Source organism: Sceloporus occidentalis, unplaced genomic scaffold (genome assembly GCF_023333645.1).
Source record: "Sceloporus occidentalis isolate IW3139 unplaced genomic scaffold, rSceOcc1.0.p SCAF_19, whole genome shotgun sequence".
In the NCBI taxonomy this organism is placed as follows: Eukaryota; Metazoa; Chordata; class Lepidosauria; order Squamata; family Phrynosomatidae; genus Sceloporus; species Sceloporus occidentalis.
The window spans coordinates 12,580,054-12,606,526 of NW_028316999.1; the positions used below are offsets into that span (position 1 = coordinate 12,580,054).

At 39.3% G+C, this 26,473-nt stretch overlaps 1 protein-coding gene across 1 annotated transcript in view; it reads left to right on the forward strand.

The window, feature by feature from the left end:
• The first annotated feature begins 4,547 nt into the window (after positions 1 to 4,547).
• LOC149302446 (uncharacterized) overlaps positions 4,548 to 26,473 on the forward strand; it is an 80,527-nt gene continuing 58,601 nt past the window's right edge. The window contains 22 exon segments of the mRNA XM_089482539.1: positions 4,548 to 4,686; positions 6,468 to 6,619; positions 7,487 to 7,732; positions 9,158 to 9,309; positions 9,592 to 9,765; positions 9,935 to 10,139; positions 10,632 to 10,834; positions 11,567 to 11,769; positions 13,126 to 13,250; positions 14,612 to 14,738; positions 15,272 to 15,369; positions 16,179 to 16,332; positions 16,898 to 17,033; positions 17,416 to 17,553; positions 18,248 to 18,368; positions 18,892 to 18,984; positions 19,463 to 19,674; positions 19,778 to 19,862; positions 22,042 to 22,253; positions 24,321 to 24,441; positions 25,470 to 25,629; positions 26,053 to 26,275. Coding sequence (XP_089338665.1) covers positions 4,548 to 4,686; positions 6,468 to 6,619; positions 7,487 to 7,732; positions 9,158 to 9,309; positions 9,592 to 9,765; positions 9,935 to 10,139; positions 10,632 to 10,834; positions 11,567 to 11,769; positions 13,126 to 13,250; positions 14,612 to 14,738; positions 15,272 to 15,369; positions 16,179 to 16,332; positions 16,898 to 17,033; positions 17,416 to 17,553; positions 18,248 to 18,368; positions 18,892 to 18,984; positions 19,463 to 19,674; positions 19,778 to 19,862; positions 22,042 to 22,253; positions 24,321 to 24,441; positions 25,470 to 25,629; positions 26,053 to 26,275 — 3,479 coding nt within the window.

The following is a 26,473-nucleotide window of genomic DNA, read 5'->3' on the forward strand; positions in this document are numbered from 1 at the left end:
CAATAATAATATATGAAACGTAGCATCACAGGTATAGATCAAATAAATACATGGAAACAGCATTGCAGGTATTAATCAACTGAATAAGACATATTAACCCTGTATTTGCAGGTACACATAAATAATGTATGGAAACATAGCATAGCACATATGGATCTACAGAATAACACAAACCCAGCTTTGCAGGTAAAGATCAATTGGAATTCACATAAAAACACGGCATTAAAGGTATATTTAAAAACCCATAAATTACAGGCATAGATCACAGGTTGCACACCCCAAAGCCAGCCCTGGCGTCCACACTGCCCACATAGAACCTGACCAGCACACAAATAGCCCAGCACAAGTCAACTTTGTCCCATATACAACTGTGCCATCTTGGTCCCCAAGGCTCAAACCTCCTGCTAGTGCCATCTTTGCCCTTCCACAATTATACATCTATGATACACAAACACTTTTACAGTCACTCACTAATTCACACTTTAATTCAGACAACTCATCCACACATTAACTCATGCTCTCCCTCATTCAGACAACTCATCCACACATTAACTCATGCGCTCCCTCATTCACTCAATGCATCCACACATTAATGCACACTCTTTACTTATATCTACCCCCTCTCCCTCCCTTATCACTTTCTACCCCCTCTCCCTCCCCTATCACTTTCTACCCCCCTCTCCCTCCCCTATCACTTTCTAACCCCCTCTCCCCCTATCACTTTCTAACCCCCTCTCCCCCCTACCCACTATATACCCTCCCCCCACCCACTATATACCCTCTCCCCCCCTAGCCACTATATACCCTCTCCCCCCCTAGCCACTATATACCCTCTCCCCCCCTAGCCACTATATACCCCCCCTAGCCACTATATACCCTCTCCCCCCCAGCCACTATATACCCTCCCCCCCTAGCCACTATATACCCTCCCCCCCAGCCACTATATACCCCCCCTAGCCACTATATACCCCCTCCCCCCCAGCCACTATATACCCCCTCCCCCCCGGCACCAGCGAGCGGCTTTTAAACGCTGTCTTCTTTTTTTTGATGCGGGGGAGAACGAGGGGCGCCGAGCGGTTGCTAGGCGCCCCTCTCTCTCCTCCGCATAAAAAAAAAAAAAGACGGCGTTTGAAAGCTGCTCACTGGCGCCCCCTTCAAATGGCGCCTATGGCACGAGCCATAGGTGCCATACCCTAGATACACCTCTGGCTCATGCATACTAGGCAATCAAGTACCTCCATGATCTAATGTCAACACCTTGCAATTAAGGTGATAAAAAGGCTTTATGATCCCATTAGTTATCCGTAGCTCGGAATCTTTAACTTCATCAACCACTACATAGCTAGATCAGGAGTAAGTTGTTTTGCTGCTATATTCTGAACCGCTGTCTGAAGGTTTACGAAGCGTGGCTTTTAAAGCATCTAATTAAGAGCACTCACTGGCAGAAAGTTACAACCATGACGAGGCTGTATTTGCCATTAGGAAACATAAAATGATCTTACGATGCACTAGAAGGTATGCTGCATCACCTTTGCACAATTATTGAGGAATGTCTCAAGTTCTGTGATTTTTCTCACATCAACAATCAGCTGACCATCTCTACCACTACCCTCCTTCGGGGGATCAGAGGGAATGTCTGAGAATGTCCTGAGGTTTTGCGATATTTCCTGGCCAATATCATTCCAAGATAATACAGAAGCAGTATTTTAGATGGGAGGACATAAGAAACCACAAGCAAACCCACTCTCATTCTAAATAAATTACTTTATAAGGACTAAAATGTTAAAATCAGTCATTTCAGCTGGTTTAGCTCCTGTTTGCGCTCCTCTATTGTTGATGAGCCTTCAGCAAAACAAAAAAGAAAAAAAAATCCAGAAGAGTTCAGGAATACTTTTCAAAATCTTGTGAAGGCTTTTGTTAATCCACACAGAGTAGAGTATATACACATCCAAAAAAATCACTTAGTTTGACATTTAGTGATTAGTCAACAGATTATGACTGAGCACTAAGGTGCGAAACGCGTCAAGTGATTTCACTTGTTTTGAATGTGTATATACTTGACTCAGTGTGGATTTACAATTAAGCCTTCACAAGATTTTTAAAAGTTTTCCTAGACTCCTTTGGATTTTTTTTCTCTTTATGTTTTGTTGTAGTACCCCAGGAAAATAGATGACCCGGCCGGCACTACATATTTCAAGTTTACTTTATACCACCAGGACTATATGGCTTGCTGTGCCCTTCCCTGTTGACAAGCCTTGAAGAGCCAGGCATTGGGCTCAGGTGGATGGTGGCTCACTCACTTACTCTTTGTCACCTGTTAAGGAAAAATCCACACTTATTTAACACAGATCAACAATGGGTTTTCATACATTTGCACAAATGCACGCACACACATATTATTTTATATATTTGATTATTAGATCCCTATTACACTCCCTGCTTAGACAGTACATGAGCTTCATATATTGGTATTTTTATGTTTTTCGTTGTGTAAAGGTTACAGATCTGGCAAGTGGTTACTAAAAGGAGTAATTTTCACCCAAATATAATAAATCATGTGCGCTAGTAAAAACAGCACTGAATCAATATATACTACCTACCTACATTTTTTTTTTAAATTGTAATACTGGTTAATTTTAGTAAGAACCATGTCCTGTGAAATGCCTGGATAATTTCGCATTCCTACAGAGCTGACTTTTTCTTGTAGAAGAATGTGCCTTACTGCCTTTAAACTTGACAAACAGGTATTTAGTAGTAAAACAGGTTTGATGGCAACCAGTAAACTCTATGTACACCTGCTTGCATACCAGTTTGAGGTTTGCAGGACCTGTAACCTGTACAATGTAGTTAAGGGACCCAACTCCTTGATGTCGAATTATCAAAACTAGGCTGTAAACTATGGGCTCTTACAGAGAGATAGAACCTTATTGGTAACTCATTGGAAATTGTATTGTTGCCCTGGTTTGCATTTTTTCCAAAGTTCTCAGGAATGCTTATAGAGCATGGTTGTATCTTACAGCAATAAACTAATCGGTTACAATAATATGTTACATGGCTAATAATCAGGGCCGGCCTTAGGGGTGTGCGACCTGTGCGACCGATCAGGGCGCCATGGTTGCAGGGGCGCCTGACCGGGACTTAGATTAAAGCATCGTTTTTTTTTTTAAACTTTATTTAACATCATTCATGTTAAATAAAGTTTAAAAAAAAACCGATGCTTCAATCTAAGTCCCGGTCAGGGGCGCCGAGCGGTTGCTCGTGAAGTTCTCAGCAACCGCTCGGCGCCCCTTACTCTCCGTGACTCCGTCGCGGTGCCGGCATCTCATGTTGAGTGCCGGACGCCGGGTGTAGTTTGAAGGGGCAGAGGGAGGGGGGTGTAGTTTGAAGCGGCAGAGGGGGGGGTGTAATTTGAAGGGGCAGAGGGGGGGGTGTAGTTTGAAGGGGCAGAGGGGGGGTGTAGTTTGAAGGGGCAGAGGGGGGGTGTAGTTTGAAGGGGCAGAGGGAGGGGGGTGTAGTTTGAAGGGGCAGAGGGAGGGGGTGTAGTTTGAAGGGGCAGGGGGGGGGTGTAGTTTGAAGGGGCAGAGGGGGGGTGTAGTTTGAAGGGACAGAGGGGGGGTGTAGTTTGAAGGGGCAGAGGGGGGGTAGTTTGAATGGGCAGGGGGGGTAGTTTGAAGGGACAGATGGGGGGTAGTTTGAATGGGCAGGGGGGGTAGTTTGAAGGGGCAGAGGGGAGGGGTAGTTTGAAGGGGCAGAGGGGAGGGGTAGTTTGAAGGGGTAGAGGGGAGGGGTAGTTTGAGGGGTGGTAGTTTGAAGGGGCAGAGAGGGCGGGTAGTTTGAAGGGGCAGAGAGGGGGGTAGTGAGGGGGGGCGCCAGAGGAGTAGTCCGCACAGGGCGCCACAACGCCTAAGGCCGGCTCTGCTAATAATTATAGCAAAAACAATGTGGAAAGGACAAATAGTAGGGCTGTGGCTGTTCCTTTGAAACAGCCTTAAGCATAAAAAATTTATATATTATTTTTTCTTTTTGCTTTAGATAAATAATAATATAAATAATTTTTTCTTTTTGCCTTAGATAAATAATAATATAAATAATACTACATTTAAACAAGATTGCTAATTAAATTTGCTTGCATAAAATATCTCCAGATTTAATTTTAAAAATCTAATTTTAATACCAATTACAAGCATAGGCGAGCTCTGTGTTGTGTTTTCTCCTTTGTGTTGGTCAGTGTGGCAATTTATAACCTGTTGTTTATCACAAACTCTAAAGTTATTGGAAATGTTTAGTGTTTAACAAACAACGAGTATCAGAGGCCAACACACCCAGTCTATTGTCTTTATCCCCACCAGGAGTTAATGAAAGAGTTGCCAGTTTAGAACAGTATTGATTGTCTTTGCTATTTAGGACTGTTTACTGTTGGCCTTGACAACAGATGCAACTTCACAAGGCAGAGATTCAAGACTAGCTGGCCTTTGCTCAGAAATTTATATTTCTTGTTTAAACATCTTTTGTTTTTAATGCTGTTTTGTTAAAAAAAAAAATCCAAAATGGATGAGCGTCACTGGTGGATAGCAGAAAAGGTTCAGGAGACATTAAATCTCAGAGAAGGAGAAGATGCATCTGCTGCACTGGAGTCATTTTTCCTACAAGCTGAAAACCTTCCCCTTATCAACAGTTTTCTCCAAGGTCTGTACTGTACAAGTCACTGTGTAGATTTAACAAATGTACGCTTCCTATAGCTTTGGTTAAGCGGATAACCCTCTCCCATCCCTTATATCATATTTACCTAAACTCTTTGAAGCCCCATATTGGGGTAAAGAAACACGACACCACCCAATGTGACAACGCATTATAAACATTGCTACGTGGTTCATGTGGTTAGGGTGTGATCCACGTAGTAAGATTACACTGACAAATTCACCTATTTTGTTTAAGGATTGTCGGCTCACGTCACTAATCTTGGCTTTTGTATTCACAGATTAAAGTTGCAATTTGGGTGAATTTGAAGCTTTTGTTTGATTTTTTTATTAATTGTTGAATGCCTAATTAGGAATTATCTTCCTTTAAAATGGCAAAAAAGCAAGTAGCATATAATTTTTTTCATGAAAACATAATAAATATATTTATTTGATTTTTTAACTCATCTGTGATATCTGCGTAATAGCCTTGGCTGGAATTCAGAACATATATGAGTTTACTCTCTAATGAATTCATATTGATATAAATAGACATTACCCTTTTAGTCAACTATTGTTACTGTGTGATAAAAAACAGTCTTTGTATGTGTTATTAAGAGTTGCTGAAAAAAGTCAAAAGTGTGATTATTATTATTATAAATAACAATTATGTAATTTACGTTAAGGAGCCCTATCAAATTCCATAGCTTAACAATATAATCCAATTAGAAATACACAAAATCAACAGTTACATGAACAGACATATTGGCGCACTTGCTTTAGTGAACTTACAATGGCAACAGGTGTAGCTGCCCCATGCACCTGAATGTGAGGGGTGTGCTTAAGCCACCCGGTGGTAATATCTCTGCACCCCCTAAAAGCCAATGTGATCGCTGACTCTGCGCCATGAGCCAAGAATCGGCGTTATGAGATAAAACAAATAGAACTATATATTTTAATGCATCTTGCAACATGGCCTCTTGAGAAGAACGGGTTACCCTTACACCTAAGGGCGGGCTGGGGCAGGGGGCAATTGCCCCCCCAGGCCGCCCGAAATATAATCTAAACGGCCGCTGGGTGCTGATGCCGCCGGCCAGCGCTACTTTTAATACTTTTTTTTAAAATGTAAAATGGCAAGGCGGATCGGCTATTAAATGAAAAAAAAATTGTATTAAAGCAGCACCGGCCAGCGGCATCAGCATCCAGCGGCCGTATGCGATGGCCGCCAAGTGATGGGAGCAGCGTGAGGGGTGAAAGCTCCGCCCCCTCGCACTCACCTTTCACCCCTCACGCTGCTCCCATCACTATGCGGCCATCAGATTGTTGGAAATCGAATCTAAACGGCCGCTGGGTGCTGATGCTGCCGGCCGGCGCTACTTTAATACTTTATTTAATTATTTTTAATATGGCAAGCCGATCCGGCATATTAAATAAATAAAAAAAAGGATTAAAGTCGCTCCGGCCGGTGGCATCAGCACCCAGCGGCCGTTTAGATAATTTTTCAAGCAGTCTGATGGCCGCATAGTGATGGGAGCAGCGTGAGGGGTGAAAGGTGAGTGCGAGGGGGCAGAGCCACTTCACTTGACTTGCCCCCCAGGCCTTAGGCTGCCAGCCCTCCCCTGCTTACACCCATTAATGACAATGCATTATGAGCCTGTACATGTACGGGTTTTGTCATGAAGGGGTTAACTGAGTAATCATTTCAAACTTTAGTGTTAATAGGCGGGATGAATGGCTTGTGTTTTGCATACTTATTTTTATTGAATATATATGTGTTTTTTCTTTTTTTAGCTGACGGATGTCACACGCTATTTTTCTTTGTCGATGTTAAAGACAAAGCTAGCCCAAGATGGAAGCTGCACCTTAAGTCAGACCTTCAAAGTTTGGAAGATGTGATGGGATGCACGCCTTTCCCCCCTCTCCTTTACTTCCTACGTTCAGAGGTATGCCGGCTGTTGATTTGTGTGTTGATTGTGATGTTGTTGCGATGTCCGTAGGGGTTGTGATGATTATCACATCACCAAAATATGCAGCTAAGGAGTAACAACCCAAATCTGAAATAGTACATTTGGGGAAGAACAAGCAATGAAGATGTATATTTGATTTTAAGTAAAGGGGCTGTTGAGATCCTAGTATCTGAGCATGTTCAGAATATTATAAAATCTTATGCTGCCATATTTTGGTCTATTAATAAATTGAGTATTCAGGTGCGTTAAGGGTTAAGTTGACCAACCAGTCTTTGCGTGCTCACTAAACAAGGTTTGCTCAAAAGGTGTAAAACGTGTAGAAAAAATATTTTTTTATCGTTGATGGGCCACCTATTCAGTGAGATGCCAAGGTGGGTGCAGCGGGTGAAAGACACCCTAGCTCCCAAGTAATAAAGACTTCTAGTGAGGTCAAGTAATGTGTGTAAGTAGAGGCTCTGCGCATGAGGGATACGGAAGGGACAGCTGTGCGAGCTGCGCCATTCATGAAGTGGAGTAAAGGGGGGGGTGCAGTTCCGTTTAATTTTCATTTCCTATTTGCTTATTGATTTCTTTATTAAAGAGTTCAGTAGTTGGGCAGACATGTATGTTACTTTGCATCCCTTTGGGTAAAATATGTGAAATGGAGTTCAATTCAAATTTGCATTTCCAACTTGCAAGGAACTCTTGGGTTTCTTCTTGTCTTATTGATCTCACACCAAACTAGATTTGAATCTGCGGCAGTCAAGCATCTACAAGTCAAGAGTATCTATCTATCTATTCTATCTATCTCCATTATAATGTGAATCACATGGTCAGGTCTAATAAAGATTGCTTTCCATGCAGACAACTCATGACGTAGAGGCTACCTTGATGGAGAGGGAAATCTTCTGTGGAGAAATAAAAAAAAACCCTGTGGAGAGTCTAAAATCACTCCTAAATGAACTGTGTGTTCCTATCCTCCGGGCTCAGAAACACTGGGGTTCTTACAGCCAGGAGAACGTCGCTTCTTTTCTGTCTGGCGTGGAAAAGTATGTTGCAGCAATTGAAGATGTTACTAACACAGCCAACTGTGAAAAGCAGCAGATAACAGTAAGGAGTAGCTGACATGATAATTTACGTTATGTTTCATGAGTACAAGAATGTCTAGGGAAATGATTTAATTGATTAGGCAACCTTTATCCGCCGAACTGTGTTAGTACTACTCGTATGTATGTTTCCTCAAATGTATAGATTGATATTCACAAAAAGGCCCCAGCACTCATATCCTCCAAAAAACTAAAACTCGGGTGCTTAGCACAGCAATATGATATAATAGAAAAATGGAGGCACTTATGAGTATTTTAATGTAAAGCAAATATGTTTATTACACATGAAGTATGGACTGAAATGTCTATTTCATCTATTTTACTGTGTTATGAACTTTAATTACAGGACACGCATGAAGCACAGTACAAAGAAAAACATCTATATTAAAGCAAATTAAAAAGTGATCATAGGCTGGAATTAATTGGCCATTATCAGATGAGTCAGCAAGGGTTCTACTACTCATGGGTTTCATTGTTGTGAACAGGCCCGGACTGGGACAAAAAATAGGCCCGGGCATTTAAGCCTGAGCAGCCCATTTTTATTTGTTTATTTATTGTTGAAGCCCACCCTTCATGTACCATCTTTGCATTTACTCAATCACACAAATCATTAACACATTCATTAATGCAGTCTCACAAATCATTCAAGCAATTCATCCACACATGAATTCATTAATTGTCATACGCATTCACACAATTCATCCACACATTTATTCATTCATTCTCATACACATTCACACTACCCCCTCTCCCCATCTTATCTGCCCCTTCTCACTATGTTCCCCCTTTTCACTATGTACCCCCTTCCCCACTTCTCAATATGTACCCCCTCTATCTATCCCCTCTCCCCCTTCTCACTATCTAACCCTCCCTCTGCCCCTTCTCACTGCACCCCCCTCCCTCACCCTACTTACCTTGTTGCCGGAGCAAGCAGCAATTGCGACCGGGCCCGCGGCAGGGCCGGATTGACTTAGGGGCTGATGGAGCTGCAGCTCCAGGCCCCTACCTTAAAATAGGCCCAGTCAGGACCGGACTGACTGGGCCTATGCGGCCTCTACGGCCGCATTAACGCAGGGCCCCTTAATCCCGCCGCAACTGCGACCGGGTCCGCCACTCTAAGGGGCCGAGAAGCCCCCACCAGGGCCGGCCTTAGGGGTCTGCGACCGCACAGGGCTTAAATTAAAACATAAGGGGCCCTGCGTTAATGCGGCCTGACTGGGCCTATTTTAAGGTAGGGGCCTGGAGCTGCAGCTCCATCAGCCCCTAAGTCAAATGCCCGGTGTGCCCGATGGCCAGTCCGGGCCTGGTTGTGAACATTGCTTAATTATATTTTTTCCATTGATGGCAATACATTTTATTTTATGTTTTGCTAGAAGCAGAAAAAAAACGTGATTGCTATTCATGTGTAATTATTGATTTATTAATACAGCTTTTGAGAAGACCACATATCATTTTAGCGCCTGAGCTTCTACAGCAAAAATCTGCGGTTTTGGATTTGGAGCTTGTTGAAGAATCTGAAACACTGGTTTGCCATTGGATAAAAACAATTGACCAGATATTGATGGAAGCTGTCGATGAAAGGTACAGAATTAATTTGAGTAGAAGAGTACTTGTCATGTCATCAAATGGTGTTGGGCAATAGGCATTCGTCTCTACTGAAGCCTTTTATATAGCTGCCACATGAGCTAATATTGATGGGATTAATTATAATTTCTCCCACCTATGCTTTCTTCATTGCCACCTATTCTCTGCACATTTATTTTCTTTGTGTGTGGGGGAATGAGGATACCAACAGCCTTCGGACTACAATGTCACCACTGTTCCTCTGCTGAATGTCTTGTTACTTGAACTTCTTTCTTACAGGGTGCTAGATATTACATCCTCTCCTCTAAGTGAGATAGAGCGCTGGCGTCGAAGACAGAAAACATTGGGATTTATAACAGACCAACTGCGGGGAAAAGAATGTAAAACTGTTATTGGTTTGTTGATCTCCGCTAAGTCACGTCTGATGAAAAAATGGAAGGCTGTGGATATAAGGTATTTAGGAAAGGTGTTTTTGGTTGTAACATTTATGCATCGAAAATAAGTCACATTATAACTTTCTTACAAACTTTTTAAGGGAACTTTTCTGAACAAGATTGCAAACAATGATGCAACTATTTTGAAAAATATGTTTCATTTGTTTTAACCAGGATAACCTTATTAGTATTACAGATGCAACAAATGCTGCCAAAGATCGAGTTAAGTACCTGGAAGCACTCTATTGCCATCTGGAAGCTCTAGCTAATGAACACGATCCATTGATGCTAATTAATAGTGTTCTTCCGGCCCTTTTCAATGGCATTCAGCAAATGGAAATTATGTCACGCTTCTTCTCAAGAAACGGGTATCTGGGCCTACTGCTCACAAAGGTATGATCTACACATGTGTGGACTGACTGACATAATAATATTCTGCAGCCTGTTGGCGTATGACTTCCACTGGGAGACTGGGGTTATGCTCAGGGGCGGGCTGGGGCGAGGGGCAATTGCCCCCCAGGCCGCCCTAACTCTGGGCGGCCGCGAGCAAGATTGAATGCGGCCGTCATGCCAGTAGCGTACCTGGTGGGGGGGGGGCGGTCCGCCCCGGCTGCCGCTCATCTGAGGGGTGCCACCATGCCGGCACGCCTTCAGAAACGATGTGCGCGGCAACTGTGGCTGTGCGCCGGGACTTGATGTCAAATCAATTGAGCTTATTTTTTATTATGTTTTTAGATCATATTATATATTTTATATATGCATTAGAACAACCATGTAAAAATGTAAAGCTTCCCTTTAACGTCACTATATGAATTTACATGTACATTCAGACATACAAAGGCGCAAATGCAATCGAAACCTGATTCTTGTTTCTGTTGGGTCCAGGTGTCTAATCAGCTGGCTCAAAATTGTCGGGCATTTTTGCGTCAAAGCCTTTTGGTGGATACAGAAGATAAGCTGTGGGACAGAGTAAGACAGCACATGTCAGCCACTGAAGTGGAGCATGTGTTGGTCAGTTTTGAAGAGGAGAAGAACCATAAGAAAGAAAAAGGACAAGAGCTAAAAAGCAGCAGTATTTTATATGAACAGTGAGTAACAATAAAGGACTGTTGTTGGCTGTGGGAAATTTGAGGAAGCCCAACAATTGGTCAGTCGAATTAAAGGTTGACCAGACTCAACTGAGATTGCATTCTATCCAATGCTAACACTCACAAAACAACTCACAGAGTCACTAAAATGCAAGGGCATGTGACTTTAAGCTGAGGAGACATTGAACTTGTAAAAGCATGCAAGTTCAATGTCTCCTCAGCTAAAACCCACTGTCTACCTCCATGGTGGGAAAAAAACACCTTTTCAGCCAGTGAGGATCCTTGAAGCCAACAATCCTAATTTTTGGTCCAAGGGAAAGGGTCATCGAGGAAAACAAAGTAATAAAAACAGCCAAATGCAAAACAAAAACAAAAAACAACAAAAAATAATAAAAATAATTCATTGTTGGCCGATGGCAGTGGACCACAAAAATGGCAACTTGTTAATGCAGGAATGTGCATATTTACTCCCTTGTCCCAGTTGATCCCAGTGTTTAGAGGATGCATTGTATTCTGCCTCCATTGACTTCATGCATTTGTTCCGTTTATTAGTTAAACCCCAAGAGAGCTAGATACTGTGTCTAGAAGATGCATATCACAAATGGCTAGCATTGTTATATCCTACTTGGTGGCACCTTATAAGTACACATAAGGCTCCTTCTAGGGAAAAGACACTCAACAGCTTCTCTAAAAACATGATTGCCTTAAACTAGGTATCTATGTATGTTGCAGGATCCAGGCATGCATGGCAGTACACACTTATTTTCAGGATGCGTTGCATCATTTGCGTGAATGGCTGCTGGGATCACATGGAATGCACCGATATTCATCTTCAAGTGACATTTCAACACAGCCAGGGAGAGTTTCCTCTATACAGACAATGAAGACTAACAAGACCAATGTCAAGAAGCCACAATCAGTGACATCTAGCTACGGTATTTATTCATATTCTCATTCTGTATTTTTTTTTGTATTGTATCAAACAAGTGTGAGCCAAAGTTTTGGGCAGACAAATCTGGGCAGATATTATGGGCAGATATGGGCAGATAATCTGGGCAGATATATGAATGTCACAAATCTGGGCAGATATTCTATATTTATCTTTTGTCTCATTTTCCTCTTCCATTGGCTGGCTCTTTTGAAACTAGAAAATATACATGGGTATATTTCTTCACTGTATCGTCATTAATCACAGGTTAATAGGGTTTTCAGAAAAAGTAGGCTGCGCTGGGGCTTCTTCATGATTGTTTGAAATAAACCTTGATATTATATGAATGTCACAATTTCTCAATTCTCCGTTTATTAAAAAATATGAAAATACAAATAGGTCAGTATCTGCATACATTTGTACATTGGTCAATATGCATGTATGAATGCAACCGCATCAGGCTGACATTAAAAGAAGAAATACACAGGTGCATCCCATACATATGCAAAACCATATCAAATCCAGACCTCGGTACATGACAGAAAAAATAAAACATTGGATACAAAAAAACACGAGGCCACAATGAATGTCACAATTAACCACAACCAATGATTCATTTTTTTTTAATTATAAGAACTCAGTCTTTGCTCCCTTGCGTTGTGGAATTGTTTTCCAACCCAAATTTGAAGTCACTGACACCAGTAACTAATTATTTTTCTTATTCTTCTCTACTCCACAATAGCCTGTTTAATCTTTTCTTAAATGGTGTTTTATAAAAATCTAAAGTGCAGCCATCTAATTATCCCACATCTGAATGGCATTTCAGTAATGTCAAACCAAAATTACCAAAAGGTACAACCTAATTTAGAGCTCTTTCATAAATAAATAATTATTTCAATTAAATAGGTGGACTATCTGGAAAGTACCAAAATGCATGCTATATATTTATACACAAAATGTACAGTGTATTGCTTTATCGGTCCCATAAAGAATGTTTCTGTATGCAAAGTATGCTAAGAACAAGAGGTAAAGCCACAGAAATTTTTTAAGGCCTTAGAGGCCCAGCATTTATACGTTTTGCTCTATTTCTTTTTAACCCTTCCCCAATTCCTCTCTGCCCCTTCATCCCTTTTCACCTTTCTAATAACCCTTAGTCATTTCTCTCGGTACTTTATTTTTTTTTGCTCCACTTATTTGCTCTTATACCCTTTTCCTGCCATTTCTACATTGCCACATTACATAGTCTATTACATTTGTAGGTGGGCATTTTTAGTGACTTCAGCCTTGTTACTTTCTTAAAACCTCCTTTGTTTGACCTTTAATATTTTAATATTATTTTGCTTTATATTTTACCGTTCCCTAGATCAACAGCATGATTATCAAAGTACAGGCGTGGCTATAACTGATGATGACATAATAATGAACCACTTGGATGTGCTTTGTGGAAATCTGAAACAAATACTTGACATCATGGAGAAGTTACAAGAGGTATCTATCTATCCATGACATGTCATCGTGGATTGTCAGGCATGCTGGGTGTAGCTTAAAGTAAAGGTTGATTCAGAGTCTATGTACTACAATATGACTCAATCCTCTCCTACACTGTGTTATGTGCAGTTCTTTCCATGCAAGTCACAATGTATAGTTTTTATTTAACAATATCTTTAATATTTACAGCTTTAGACCATTCGTCTTAAAGGGAACAATTGTTGTTTCAATTGTAGTCTTTCTATGAAATGAAGAACCACCTTGTTCCAGGCATGCTAGGGGGAATAGTCAATATACAATTCTGACATCAGGTGACCACATGCCCTGGATTGCCAGGCCAGTCCCATCTCCTCAGCTATTTCTGTTTCTGGACAATGTAATGTCCTGGAATAAAATGTTTAACACGTGCAGGAAACATGATGTTGCTCTCATATGCAACTCATTGAGTCTATGGGAGAATACAAAACGTTTTGCAAGCAATAAAAATAGAAGAGTATGTGTGAAAGTATGTATGTATATGTATTAATGTGTATGTTAGGAGCAGGGCCGGCCCTACAATGGAGCCGAGTGGGGCAATTGCCCCAGGCGGCACTTTTTTTTGAAGCAGAGGAGAGAGAGGGTGCCGAGTGGTTTTTACTTACCAAGTTGTCAGTACCCGCTCAGTGCCCCTCTCTCTCCTCTGTAAACCCTCTAGCTCTGTCTTGGTGCCGGCTTGTAATGCTGAGCGCTGGAAGTGACGTCAATTGCCGGCGCTCAGCATTACAAGCCGGCACCGTGGCAGAGCAGGGAGACTCGCCGCAGGACTGTTTAACGGTAAGTACAAAGGGGGCGTCGGCAGGGGGGGCGGCATTTTAAACTTGGCCCGAGGCGGCATTAAGTCTTGGGCCGGTCCTGGTTAGGGGGAAGGTGTATGTGTAAAATGCCATTTCTGTATATGAATCTATGTGTGCCTGAGAGTGTGATGCCTAGAAGAAATTCAATTTCTGTACTGGAGGCCATCAGAAATGAGCTAACATTAAAGTGCACAATGTTGTTCCCTGATGATTTTCATCTTCCATTGTAAATGAATAATAAAATGAATTAAGTGAAATACAGAGCAGGCAAGTGAATGATAGACTATAGACTAAGTACACTGCTGCAATTACTGTAAGTGTTTATGCATGCATATGTGAGTGTGTGCGTATGTATGTGTGTATATATTGTGTCACATGCGAAGACCCCTGCTGAAGCCACACCCCTTCTTGTGCCTTATATCCAATGAAACCACATCCTGTGATCCCATAATATGATTTTCTGTGCTTACTTTTTGCTTCTTCTGGTATATGAGAAAAACAGGTTATTAATATGTTTTATTTTTATAGTTCAAAATATTATCTAAGCAGACAGAGGGTCTGAGAAAGCCTTCTCCCGAAGATCTTCTTGAAGATGATGAGAGTGAATCAGGAAGTATTTGTGATATCCCACTCCATGAAGAACCTAAGGAAACAGGTGTGGAGAAATAATTTAATTTATATGATTTAATGTGATCATATAATAAAGAAGATTCACTTCTGTGCTTTGTACTTTGGTCAAATGATTCTAGACAGAGGAGAGCAAATAAAAAAATAATTTCCGCCAACAGCAGAATTCTTTATATTAAAAATATTAAGTTTATATTTAATTATATTCAACCTTCTCCTTATTCTCATTTTCCAAATGGCTTGATCCAAAAAATATGTCAGTACATCTATAGTACATTTTCTCCATCTTTTAAGGGAATTAGTTTAAAAAGTATGTTTTTTTAAAATGATGAAACCTAAATAAAGGTTTATAAAATCTTGATCCAAAAATATGTCAGTACATCTAAACCTGTAGTACATTTTCTTCAAAAATGAAACCTAAATGAAGTTCAAATTGCGTTACCAAACCTTTAACTTCCACTTGCCTTTTGTCTACTTGTTGTTTAGTTTTGTTGTTCTTTTTGAACACATATACTATTTTAGATCATTTAAAAATCTACATTATTTATTAACATTGTTTAGTATCCTCAGAAGGTGGGACTGAACAAACACAAACAGTCAGACTGAATGTGAGCTCTCCTGGAAAACTCCATACTCTGATTGAAGAAGACGAGGCTCTGGTAAAAATATTAATTTTTTTTTAACAAGTAAAAAAAATAAAGATTTTTCTTGTATACGGTATTAGTTCCACAGGTGTTCCTTGCTGATACTTTTTTAAAATGTTTATAAGTTATTATAGTTCTGTAGTTTATGGTAGTTTCATGTATATAAGAATGTATATATGAACTTGATTTTTGCATTAGTAAATAGTTCCAAAGTATACCATACCTACTAATTGTGTTTTATAATAAAAAAGGGGCCAACATACCATATTAAGGTAATAATATTAAAATCTGAAAATACCTACGCAAATGCTGTGTATCCCAAATCATGGCCATCCTCTCTTTTAGTGCCAGGAAGCAGTTATCATCGACCTTGATTACCAAGTCATAAGAGTGATTCTACATTCCATATGATGAATTCCATATTAATAGAATGTTTTTAGTACTGGCTAATTATGAGAAAAGGGTGGATTTCTATTTAAACCCCCCCCCAAAAAAAAAACAACAACCAAACAAACAAAATAAGCATGTTCAGTCAAAACTTTTAAGATCAATTTAATAATTTACAATGAATTATAAAGACTTTGTTTAAAGGGAAAAAGTTGTTGCTGTGACCCATAGGCTTTACTAAACGTGTGCTAAACATGTTACTATAAGGCTTGCTCTAAGAACTAGTTATTACTTTAGTTTGCATGCTCCTAAAATGTTCTAAAATGTCTAATCAATCCCACAATACTTAATGTACTAACTTTTTATGATATTTACGAGCCAGAAAGATGGAGTATTATTGTTTTTTTCGAGACATTGTTTTGTTTGTTTACTTTCAGGTGCCCCCAGCTTATTCATCAACAGAACCAGGGACACATGGGGATATTTTTAAGTCAAACCATGAACTATCCAGTTTCCAAAATGAGGTTCAAATACTGGAAAGAGAAGAAGATGTGGAATTAAGGCTTTCTTATGATGAAAAGCGCATGCTCGGTCAGTAATGTGCTGCTTTGGTTTAATGATTTTGGCTCTGGCATTAAACTTTTTCTTGCAATTCCACATACAGCCACTAGGAGTGGCCAGTATATTAGGCAGCATTAATGTGATAGTGGGACCAATTCCATGGTACTTTAATAGGTTTTTTTAAATCATTAAATGTGTTGTAGACAGGAATAGATAGTTTGCTTGGAGTTACCATGTGCTCTACGTGCCTTTGCAAAATTTGTCAATACCATGTAATTTAATTTTGTTCATTTAAAGCAAATATATACACTAAATTTTGTGTACAGGTTTCATCCGGTTATATCATTTAATAAATAATGCAACATAAATCTAAATAGGCTGAAAGCTGGCTGACATGTTGCTAATGTAATTAATTCTACATGTTGTTAAGATCTAGTTTCTGAAACTGACACAGATACCTCAATTATTTTTTTTATAAAAGAAAGGAAAATTGCTTTGTTTTGTTGTTTAGATGTGTCATAAATTTAAGTGTATATGATAGCTAACAAACATTGAATTCATGTAAAAATACAATAAAATTATGCTCTGGTTCTAGCTAATTTGTACAGTGGGGAAGATTTGGAAGATGATGACATGACCTTGTCATCTGTTTTGGTGGACAAAGTGGCGCAAATGATTGATATGCTGAGACAGTATATAGACACCGATGTGCTGTTAGACACAGAAAAAAGGTATGTCATCGTTCCTATTAGTACATTATAGTGCTTGACTGTATTTCCTAAAACATATCCGTGTATTGGACAGTAATAAAGTCTACTTCATGGAATGACCTCCTGTAAGCAGAGCTGGACCTACCAGACTTTGCCTAGGACTCCCCGCTTGTAGGGGTGCTGCTATAAGATCCTTTTCTATGTTAGGACAGAGGTTCACACAGGAGGTGACCTCCAGATGCATAGTTCACCTAGAGGTCCAGCCCTGTCTGTAAGTAAAAGCATCAGAGGTCTTACACTGAGAAAGCCCTGTTGTTTGTGGCAGAGTGGGATTCTTGGCTGTGGGGGTGTCCAATTTTTCGTCCTGTTGTTCCAATACACACTAGTATGTCTGTAATTATAGGGATAATAACCCATGTGAAGAGGGTTATTCGGAATTTCTGTTGCTGAACCAGCAGACAGAAAAATACATTTCAGTGTACATCCAGGCTTTGTTTCTGAGAAAGATGCCTACCAAAGAAGCCCTCTCCATTCTTCAAAGGTAAAAATATTAATATAAAAAATATAATACTGAATATTGTGTTAAATGCCCATATTAACTCAACCCAAGGCTCATAATTCTCTGTAGTATGTATAGGTGAAGAAAATTACCCTGGGACTGTTGCTAGAAGATCTGGATAATTTCTTCAATAAAGCAGTCATTAGAAGTTTTATATATTAGCTTTTATACCAGATGTATTATTATTATTTAGGAATGAAACATAATTGTTTAGGTAGGAAAAGGTAACCCAATGTACCTAATCTGTTATTGTTGCTGGAATGTAACTCACACCACCTTCAATGGGTGGAGGGAGATGAATTCTCCCTTATTGAACTATACATTATACAAGTCCAACAAAGCTCTTCTTGTAGGAAAGCCTGTTCATGCATAAGGAAGCCAGCGAGTTAACACTGTATCACTGTATCGGTCCTGCAAACTCCATTTTTAGTAAATAAAACCCTATGTGATATACGTATAGTCAAAGTCCATCTTAATGGCCACAGGTTGTCCAAACTTCTTCTACACCCTTTGATATTTTTTGCATTAAAGAGTAATGGTTGGGGATATTGTATGAGACTGAACAACTTTGGAGTAACGACTGAAGACCTAATATAGCTCCTGATCTAAAAATAATTCTTATAGTTTGTCTGTGCACATTATCATGATTTTTAAACTGCTTCAATATTTTGTAAAGGTTTGCAGCTGTAAGTCATCGACAAGGCATAAAGCACATTATCAATGAGTGTCACTTGGAGGTCTTTGATTGGTTCTATGAGGAACTCAAGGAAGTTCGCCAAGTGTATGAAACATTTAAGGTCGGTCATGAAATGATTTTTTCACATGAATTAATTATTATTTATTCCTTTTGAAGCACTATTTAGTTATAATTGTATATTATGTGAATTACATAGAAATTGTTTCTTAATTACAATAAAAATATATAAGTTGTAAATAATTTTGCTATGATTTTTTTGTGCATTTTTAAAAGACATTTCTATAAATTTCTGTAAAAATACACTTTTCCGAAAGCATCAAGACTTCACTAACATTGAGTGCATGATTTACCAGGATTACAGTTTACCAGCTAGGGTAATTAGCAGCACTTATTGATATTTTGAAAGGCCTCCCTATGTTATGTTGATCAGAGAGCACAAGCCTTTCATCTTTTCTTCGTAGGAATTCACCACAACATCAGCTCTAGTTCTAAATTTTCAGCAAATGCTACACATTCCAGCAAATAATGTACCTTACAAGAACCATTGTACCTTTATTTAAAGCATTCTAAGTAACCACTGATAATTATTCATCATTGATTATTTTTTGGTGTGTGTTTCACAGGACGATCCGGTGCTTCCAAGAAACATGCCACCTGCAGTGGGAGCAATCACCTGGTCACGGAAATTGCTGTCAAAAATTGAAACAATAATGAAGGTGAGTTTCTGTCAAATTAAATGTTTAATTATGATTGATTTTAATTTACTAATGTAAACAACAAAATCTGATTAATATAGGGAAGTTTTACTTTATCCATCGAAGAGAAGACCAAGAATTATTTAAGGTCTAAGTGAGCAAAAATGGGCAAATGATCCTGATCTGCTGTCAAATTGTATTTTTCTATGATTAAGTTGTTAGGGGTGCTGTCAAATTGTGCATAACAACCTACAATAGTATCTGCAAGCAGACAAATGGCAAATGACATTAAAAGGAAACAAAAAAATCTTACTCTATAGTACTACATAACATACTGTATTTAATGCTCAAAATAGAAATATACATATATATATATATGTATTGGGAAGCAATATCTCATTATTAGAAAATATGTTTGAGTCTTTTAAATGCCCTTATATATGACATAGATATTGGATGATGTTGTATTGTGATATTGTTTCTTTACATTTCATTCAAGGTTTTCAAAAATATCTACATTGTGACCATGTGTCTGACATACTCGCAAACAGTGAAGCTGTACAATCGGATAGCCTCAGTCTTGATGACTTATGAGGACTTGTGGTATCAAAAGTGGAAGGCGCAGCTAGACAAAAGTCTGAGTGGCCTTAGTTTTAGATTACTATTTCGAGACCCTGTTACTCAGCAATTGAAAGTTAACAGCGACTGGAGGTAAATAGAGTGCTTTGTTTAATTCTAGTTTATTTTTTAGATTATATGACTATTGTTGTACCAAGAATAATGCATCTGCTGTATTTGTATCATATCACCATAGAATAATCCACCTGATTGAAGAGACTAAGTGGATGACTAGGCTTGGAATCCAGGTTCCAGAAGCTGCTGTAGTAGCCTTTAATCAGGTATGTATATAATAAGGGCAGTATATATGGTAGTCAGGCAGGCATAGGTTAGCTTAAAGAAATCCGTCATTGTGTCACATTATATGGACATACCAGCAGGCTGTAAATCATGTAAAGCAAAAACCACTGTTAATGCGTTCCATATGGTTTTTGCCAATGTCAAACAGACTCAGAATTAAACACAGCTGACTAGATACAGTACTCATGGACAGAATACAATTTTTAGAGCAATATTTAATACATGTTGTGCTTGTGCGGCTTTTATGCCTAGTTGACACAAGAACATGAAGTACTATTATGATGGGGTCAGGTGAGGAAACCAGTACGCAGGGATAGGGGCGAGGAGTATAGCCTAATGTAGGCAAAGTCCAACAACAGGTATCAGGACGAGAGCAGTCGGGTAGCAAGCAAGGTCTGGCAACAGGTATCAGGTTAAGAGTAATCAGTTATCAGGCAAGGTTCGGCAACAGGTATCGGGTAGAGAGTAATCAGGTAACAAGCAGGGTCCGGCAACAGGTATCAAGTTGAGCGTAGTCAGGTAGCAAGCAAGGTTTGGCAACAGGTATCAGGTAAGAGTAATCAGGTATCAGGCTTGAGAGTAGTCAGGGATCAGGCAAGGTTCGGCAACAGGTATCAGGTAAGAGTAATCAGGTATCAGGCTTGAGAGTAGTCAGGTGTCAGGCAAGGTTCGGCAACAGGTATCAGGTAAGAGTAATCAGGTATCAGGCTTGAGAGTAGTCAGGGATCAGGCAAGGTTCGGCAACAGGTATCAGGTAAGAGTAATCAGGTATCAGGCTTGAGAGTAGTCAGGTATCAGGCAAGGTTCGGCAACAGGTATCAGGTAAGAGAAATCAGGTAACACAGGGAGCTCAACCGTTAAAACAACCAAGCACTGAATGAGTGTCAGTGCTCGGCTTTTAAATGTGCCGCTTCCCTAGACCCCGCCCCCTGCCGTGCCAGTGTCCAATAGACATTCCGGCGTCTCCACAGGGGAATGAGAGAGGAAGGGGTCGTGGCGTGCAGCACCATGCACGTCCTTCTCTCTGTGGCGGTTTGTTACTACGAACTGCTGTGCTCGGACACCGTGAGGCATCGGTGCCGTAGCGATCCGACTCACCAGGGGGATCGGGGACGTAGGAGGACCGAGGAGGTAAGTGTCGGGTACTCGCCAGTCGCGGGTACTCGGGAGACATGCTGCGCGCGGGGCCGTGACAAGTACATGTATTTAAATAATTCTCATCACTAAGCCAGATCTAGAATCAACAAGTTCTATATGTATAACAATCACCATGAAAACCCATGGAAACCACATAAAAGTTCCTGCTGATTAAACCAGGTTTTCTATTTGCAGAGTTTGAACCAGATTTGCTATTTGTATATATGGTTCAGTCCAAGGGACTATGAAAAAGTATATTTCTATGTTGTCACTCACTATTACTTATTGTCCATGGCAACAGTGTGTATCCCAGGCAATAGAAAATATTACCTGGGGAAAGTCTAGGTTTATTGCACCTGGGTGCAGTATTTCTTCAACGCAACCCCCTCAAACTAAAAAACAAAAACACGCTTTAACACAATAAACATACACACGTTATCTCCCTCCTTTTGTTTGCACCACTAATCCTAGGTTCACCCCTGATACCCTAACATGATATACTGACACCCACACTAACGCTAACACCGTACACCAACACCCACACACACCAACACCAAATACTAACATGCTAAAACCATATACTGGCTCTCACATGCTAACATAGTCTGTGAGCAGTCATAAGGAAATGATCTGGGTAATGGTGTGATTGGTGAAGTAAGGTGTGATGGATAGCATATGTGTTATAGTGAGTGTATACTAGTGTGTATGTTACGGGGGGCAAATAGCTGGGGACTCTCAGCTGTACCTGCCTCCCCCGGCCCTCCCCTGATACAAAACACACCCCCTCTTTCCCCTTTCCATCATTAGTGTGGCCCACACAGCTTAAACCGCCCTCCCTTACCTTGAACATAGTCTTCACTTCAGCCCGCATTTTCTGTGTGAACTACTATTCCAGTCATCTGACTTACAGTATTCCAGATGCAATGCTCACAATGGTTTTCCTCGTTTCTTATTCGGACTGAAATCGTATATCATTATTGCAGGAAAATATCAATAATATTGTTTTTTTGCAAAACATTTTAGGCACAAAAGTTTAAGATGTACAAGAGTCATTTGCAGGACATAGTTCAGGAGTATGAAATGCTTCAAAGGAAGATCCCACCAAGCTTTGGTGCACTGTTCAACTTCCATATAGAGAAAGTAAACCACTGCTTCCAGCCTGGGCTGTCAACTCTTTCATGGAGTAGTGTCAACATAGAAGGCCTTCTTCACCAAGCAACTACTGCCGTGAAACGGTAGGGACCATATCAAATTAAATTTGACTTTCAAGTATAATACCAATATGTACACCTATACGTACACTACATTTGACTTAATTTATGGCAAAGTAATAGTAGAAAGACCTACTTTTGGCCAAATATTTGATCATATATTTCATAAAAAGGAAGAGGACCTGTCGCTATCAAAAGGCAAAAATGTTTTGCTCCGTTATATGTGATAAATAAATGTAACTGTGACTAAAGATTAAAAAGACACTATATACAGTGGCAAGAAAAGGTAAGTTAGCCCTTTGGAATTACTAGCGTTAATGTATAAAATTGTCTTAAAATATAATATGTTCATTATTCTAAGTTACATTAATGAACAAACACAATCTGTTTTAACTAATTACACAAATTATTGTATCGTTCTTGCCCATATTGAATGCATCATTCAAAAAATTAAAGTGTAGATTGGAAAAAATATTCAAACCCCCATCACTCCAACCAACATAGAGTCCAATCAATGAAAGGGTTTGGTGTGGTTTAGAGCTACTTATTCTCAAAAAGCATGTGCTGATGTGAACCATGCCTCAGAAGACCTACAATCAAGATTTGTTGATTTGCATAAAGCTGGAAAGGGTTACAAAGTAATCTGAAATAGTTTACATATTCATCAGTCCACAGTTAGACAAATTGTTTATGAATCGAGATGATTTAATATCATGGCCATTCTCCCTAGAAATTAGCGCCCAGCCAAGTTGACTCCAACGCACAATACAGAATGCTCAATAAGGTAAAAAAAAACCTAAAGTAACAGCTAAAGGCTTGAAGGAAAAATTGCAACTGGTTACCATCTCTGTTCATGAGTGTACCATATGTAAAACATCTAACAAGCATAGAGTCCAAGGCAGGACACCATGGAGGAAGCAGCCACTCCCCAATTTAACATCGTTGTTTTCCTGCAGTTTGCTTAACAACACATTGACACTCCAAAATGGTACTGGAAAAATGTTTTGTGGATTAATGAAACTAAGGTTAAATTTGCGTGAGAAGAACACAAAGCAATATGTATGGTGTGAAAAGGGCACTGCATACCGGCATTAAGACCTCTTCATAATGGTGAAGTATGGTGGAGGGAGTATCATGATTTAAGGCTGCTTTGGGGCCTGGAAAGCTTGCAATCATCAAGGGGACAATGTATTCACAAGTTTATTAAGGTATCATACAGGATAGTGTCAGGGTCTGCCAGCTGAACAAGGCAGCAGGACAATGACCCTAAACATCAAAGTAAATCTACTACAGAATAATTTCCAGAAGAAAATCCGCCTTTTGGAGTGGCTCAGTCAGAGCTCAAAACCATTAGAGATGCTGTGGAATGACCTCAATACAACCATTCACAGCAGACATCCTAGGAATATGGCTGAGCTTAAACAGTACTGTAAGGAAGAATGGTCTAAAATCCGTCCCGGACGAGAGTGCTGGTTTGAGGTTATTGCTGCCAAAGGAGGTTCAATCGGTTATTAAATCAAAGGATTTACTTACTTTTTTCACCATCAATGTGAAAGTTTAAATGGCAGTGTTCAGTAAAGACATGAAGGGTTATCATTGTTTTTGTGTTACTTTGTCTTGATACTGTATATTACCACACCATCTCAGCATACCAATGACAGCTGCATCTTAAAGCTCAAGTTGGCCCACTTGATGTATGCAGCTCTGAATATCCAAAAATGTAAATGAAAAATGTTATAAAACAGGCCGGTAAAGGTTCTTTAGGAGCCACATGGTGGTGAATGAAGCCCCACCAAACCATTGACATAGTAACTTTTATGGGTTCCTCTTGCTGGCTCTAAAAAACACTTGTGGTCTACAGATGGCTTTTGGTGCCTCTAGCTGAGCCCTGATTAGTGTCACAGATTATATTTGTATTTTCTGTACGTTCTTTGCTGGAAATATCCATAGCAGGGTAGCATTATTTATCTAATGCTATAGGCAACTGATAAATTGCTCAACTTTTGCTCAAGAATGTTTTCCCTGTGCAGATAGATAAGGAGGTTAAATGTGATGTTTCAATGCTCATATTTCTTTTTTTTTTTTGCACAGATTACAAGCCATTGTTGATAAAGTCACAGAAATTAAGACACATGTGATTGAAGAAACCCTTGAAGAGATATGTTATTGCAATATTTTTCCTGTGGATGAGCTCACCAGAGCGGCACCAATGGTACAGTGCTTACTGATACAAATTCCATTTGATTTATTTTAATTGGTGTTAATCTAATCTCCAAACAGCATTACTAGTACTAGGTGATTAAATGGGATGCAGACTGCAGAGTGTTAGCTCAACTTAAATGATTACATGCACATTCCAGGCAATAAAAAAAGAAATATCTAAGATCCACACGACACACATTAAGGAATTGAACACACCATAGAAAGGTGTAATAAACACCCTGCACATTTGCAGGGAATAAACACTATATACCAGAGACAAACTAACCTGTCCAATGACAACACATGGACTTGAATTAATGGCTAGAATGAGATGGTAGTAAATGCATAAACACTGAAAATCAAAACTAAACAGATTTTAAAGAGAACACAGAAAGTTGTTCTATAAAAGCTGTAGTTATGATAATAACTAATATAATAACACTGATAATATTATTATACTACTGTATGTGCACTATTCATGTGCACTTTTTCTTTCTGCATCAGTCTTTGTTTTTTCTCGTTTTCTTCCCTTTTTTTCTTTTCTTTTCTCGTCTCCCTCGTTTCTCCCTCAGTTTTCTCTCTCTCTATCTCACTCTAAAATAAATAGCAATTAGAATGGATGAGAAGAAATGTGCTGGATTGCAGAGATATACAACACTTTAATGTCATATCAGGATGATGGCCTCATAGGTGTTTAAAATAACCATGTGTTTTTAATCCAGAGCACTAAGGAATTTGTCCAGTTGGTGAAATGTTCTGTACTAGAGAAGAGAGCTGCATTGGAAGAGAAGGCATCTATTATTCAAAGAGCGTTTTCTGAAATCATTATAGCATTACAAAGTTCCACGGTATGGTGACCATTTTTAATTTCTCTGTATGTATTTCGCATGTAACCTCCCATGAGTGTTTTGGGTTACAGCCTATCTGCCATTTATGACAAGACATATGTGAAGGGTCATATTAGTGTGTAGCACTCTTTATTGCTAGCATACATAAACTTATTAACAAATATCAAATATTATTGCGCTTTTTTTTCAGGACGCTGCCCAAGAAAACATGACTTCCACTACTCCAAAGAACGCTAAGTTAACATCTAATTCTTGGGTGCCAAAAGCATCACGTAAAACACAACCAGTAACAGCATCCTCAGAAATCCCTAGAAATGGATACTCAGAGGAAATTACTAACCAAGTGCTCGGTATGTTGCACTCGCTAAAAACAAAATGCACATGTGCAAACATACGTATGTATCCACACGTTCTCCCATGATGAAATACATCCAAATACTACTCTGTAGACATACCAGGATGATTTAAAAACTTTCATATATACAGAATTACGATTTTAAATGATTCCAAAGTTTCCACATAATATTGCAACAGATTATTATTATTATTATCATTTATTTATATAGCGCCAATAATTTAAGCAGCTCTTTGTTAACTTGTTAATATATTCAAGGGGTATGATAAGACGAGAATTGACAGATTAAGACAAACCGATACATTAGGTGGAGAGATGTGCAACAGATTCACCATTAACGTCTTTTTTTTAACCAATATTCATTATTTGTTGTGCACAATTTAAGTGTGTTAAGATAGTATTTGTTCCTATTTTCCAGAAGTGCTCAACGATCAACTGCACCAGGCTGTATATACCTGTACCTGCCGTTCTTTAATCTACTTGGCACAGCTTGCAGGATGTGACATGGAAAGAATGATGAGTGAATTAATGATGTCATTTAATGAAATGAAGCAAGTTAACAAAGATTCTTCTGGGTTCCTGGGACAGACATATTTAGCTAAAGTGCATTCTATGAAAGGTTTGGAGAGAAAACAATTAAGGTAGGTTTTAGAATGAAATTTTCTTGCAATATGTTTATAGAAGAAACTTTCTAAACATGAAGCAATGAGGATAGTACAATGTAATATTGGTTAACATGGCCTAATAGTTATATGAGAATATAATTTAATCTGCAAAAAGCAGATTTCTAAAACAGTTCAATTATTTTAATACATGTAGAAGGAGAATACTTATTTTAC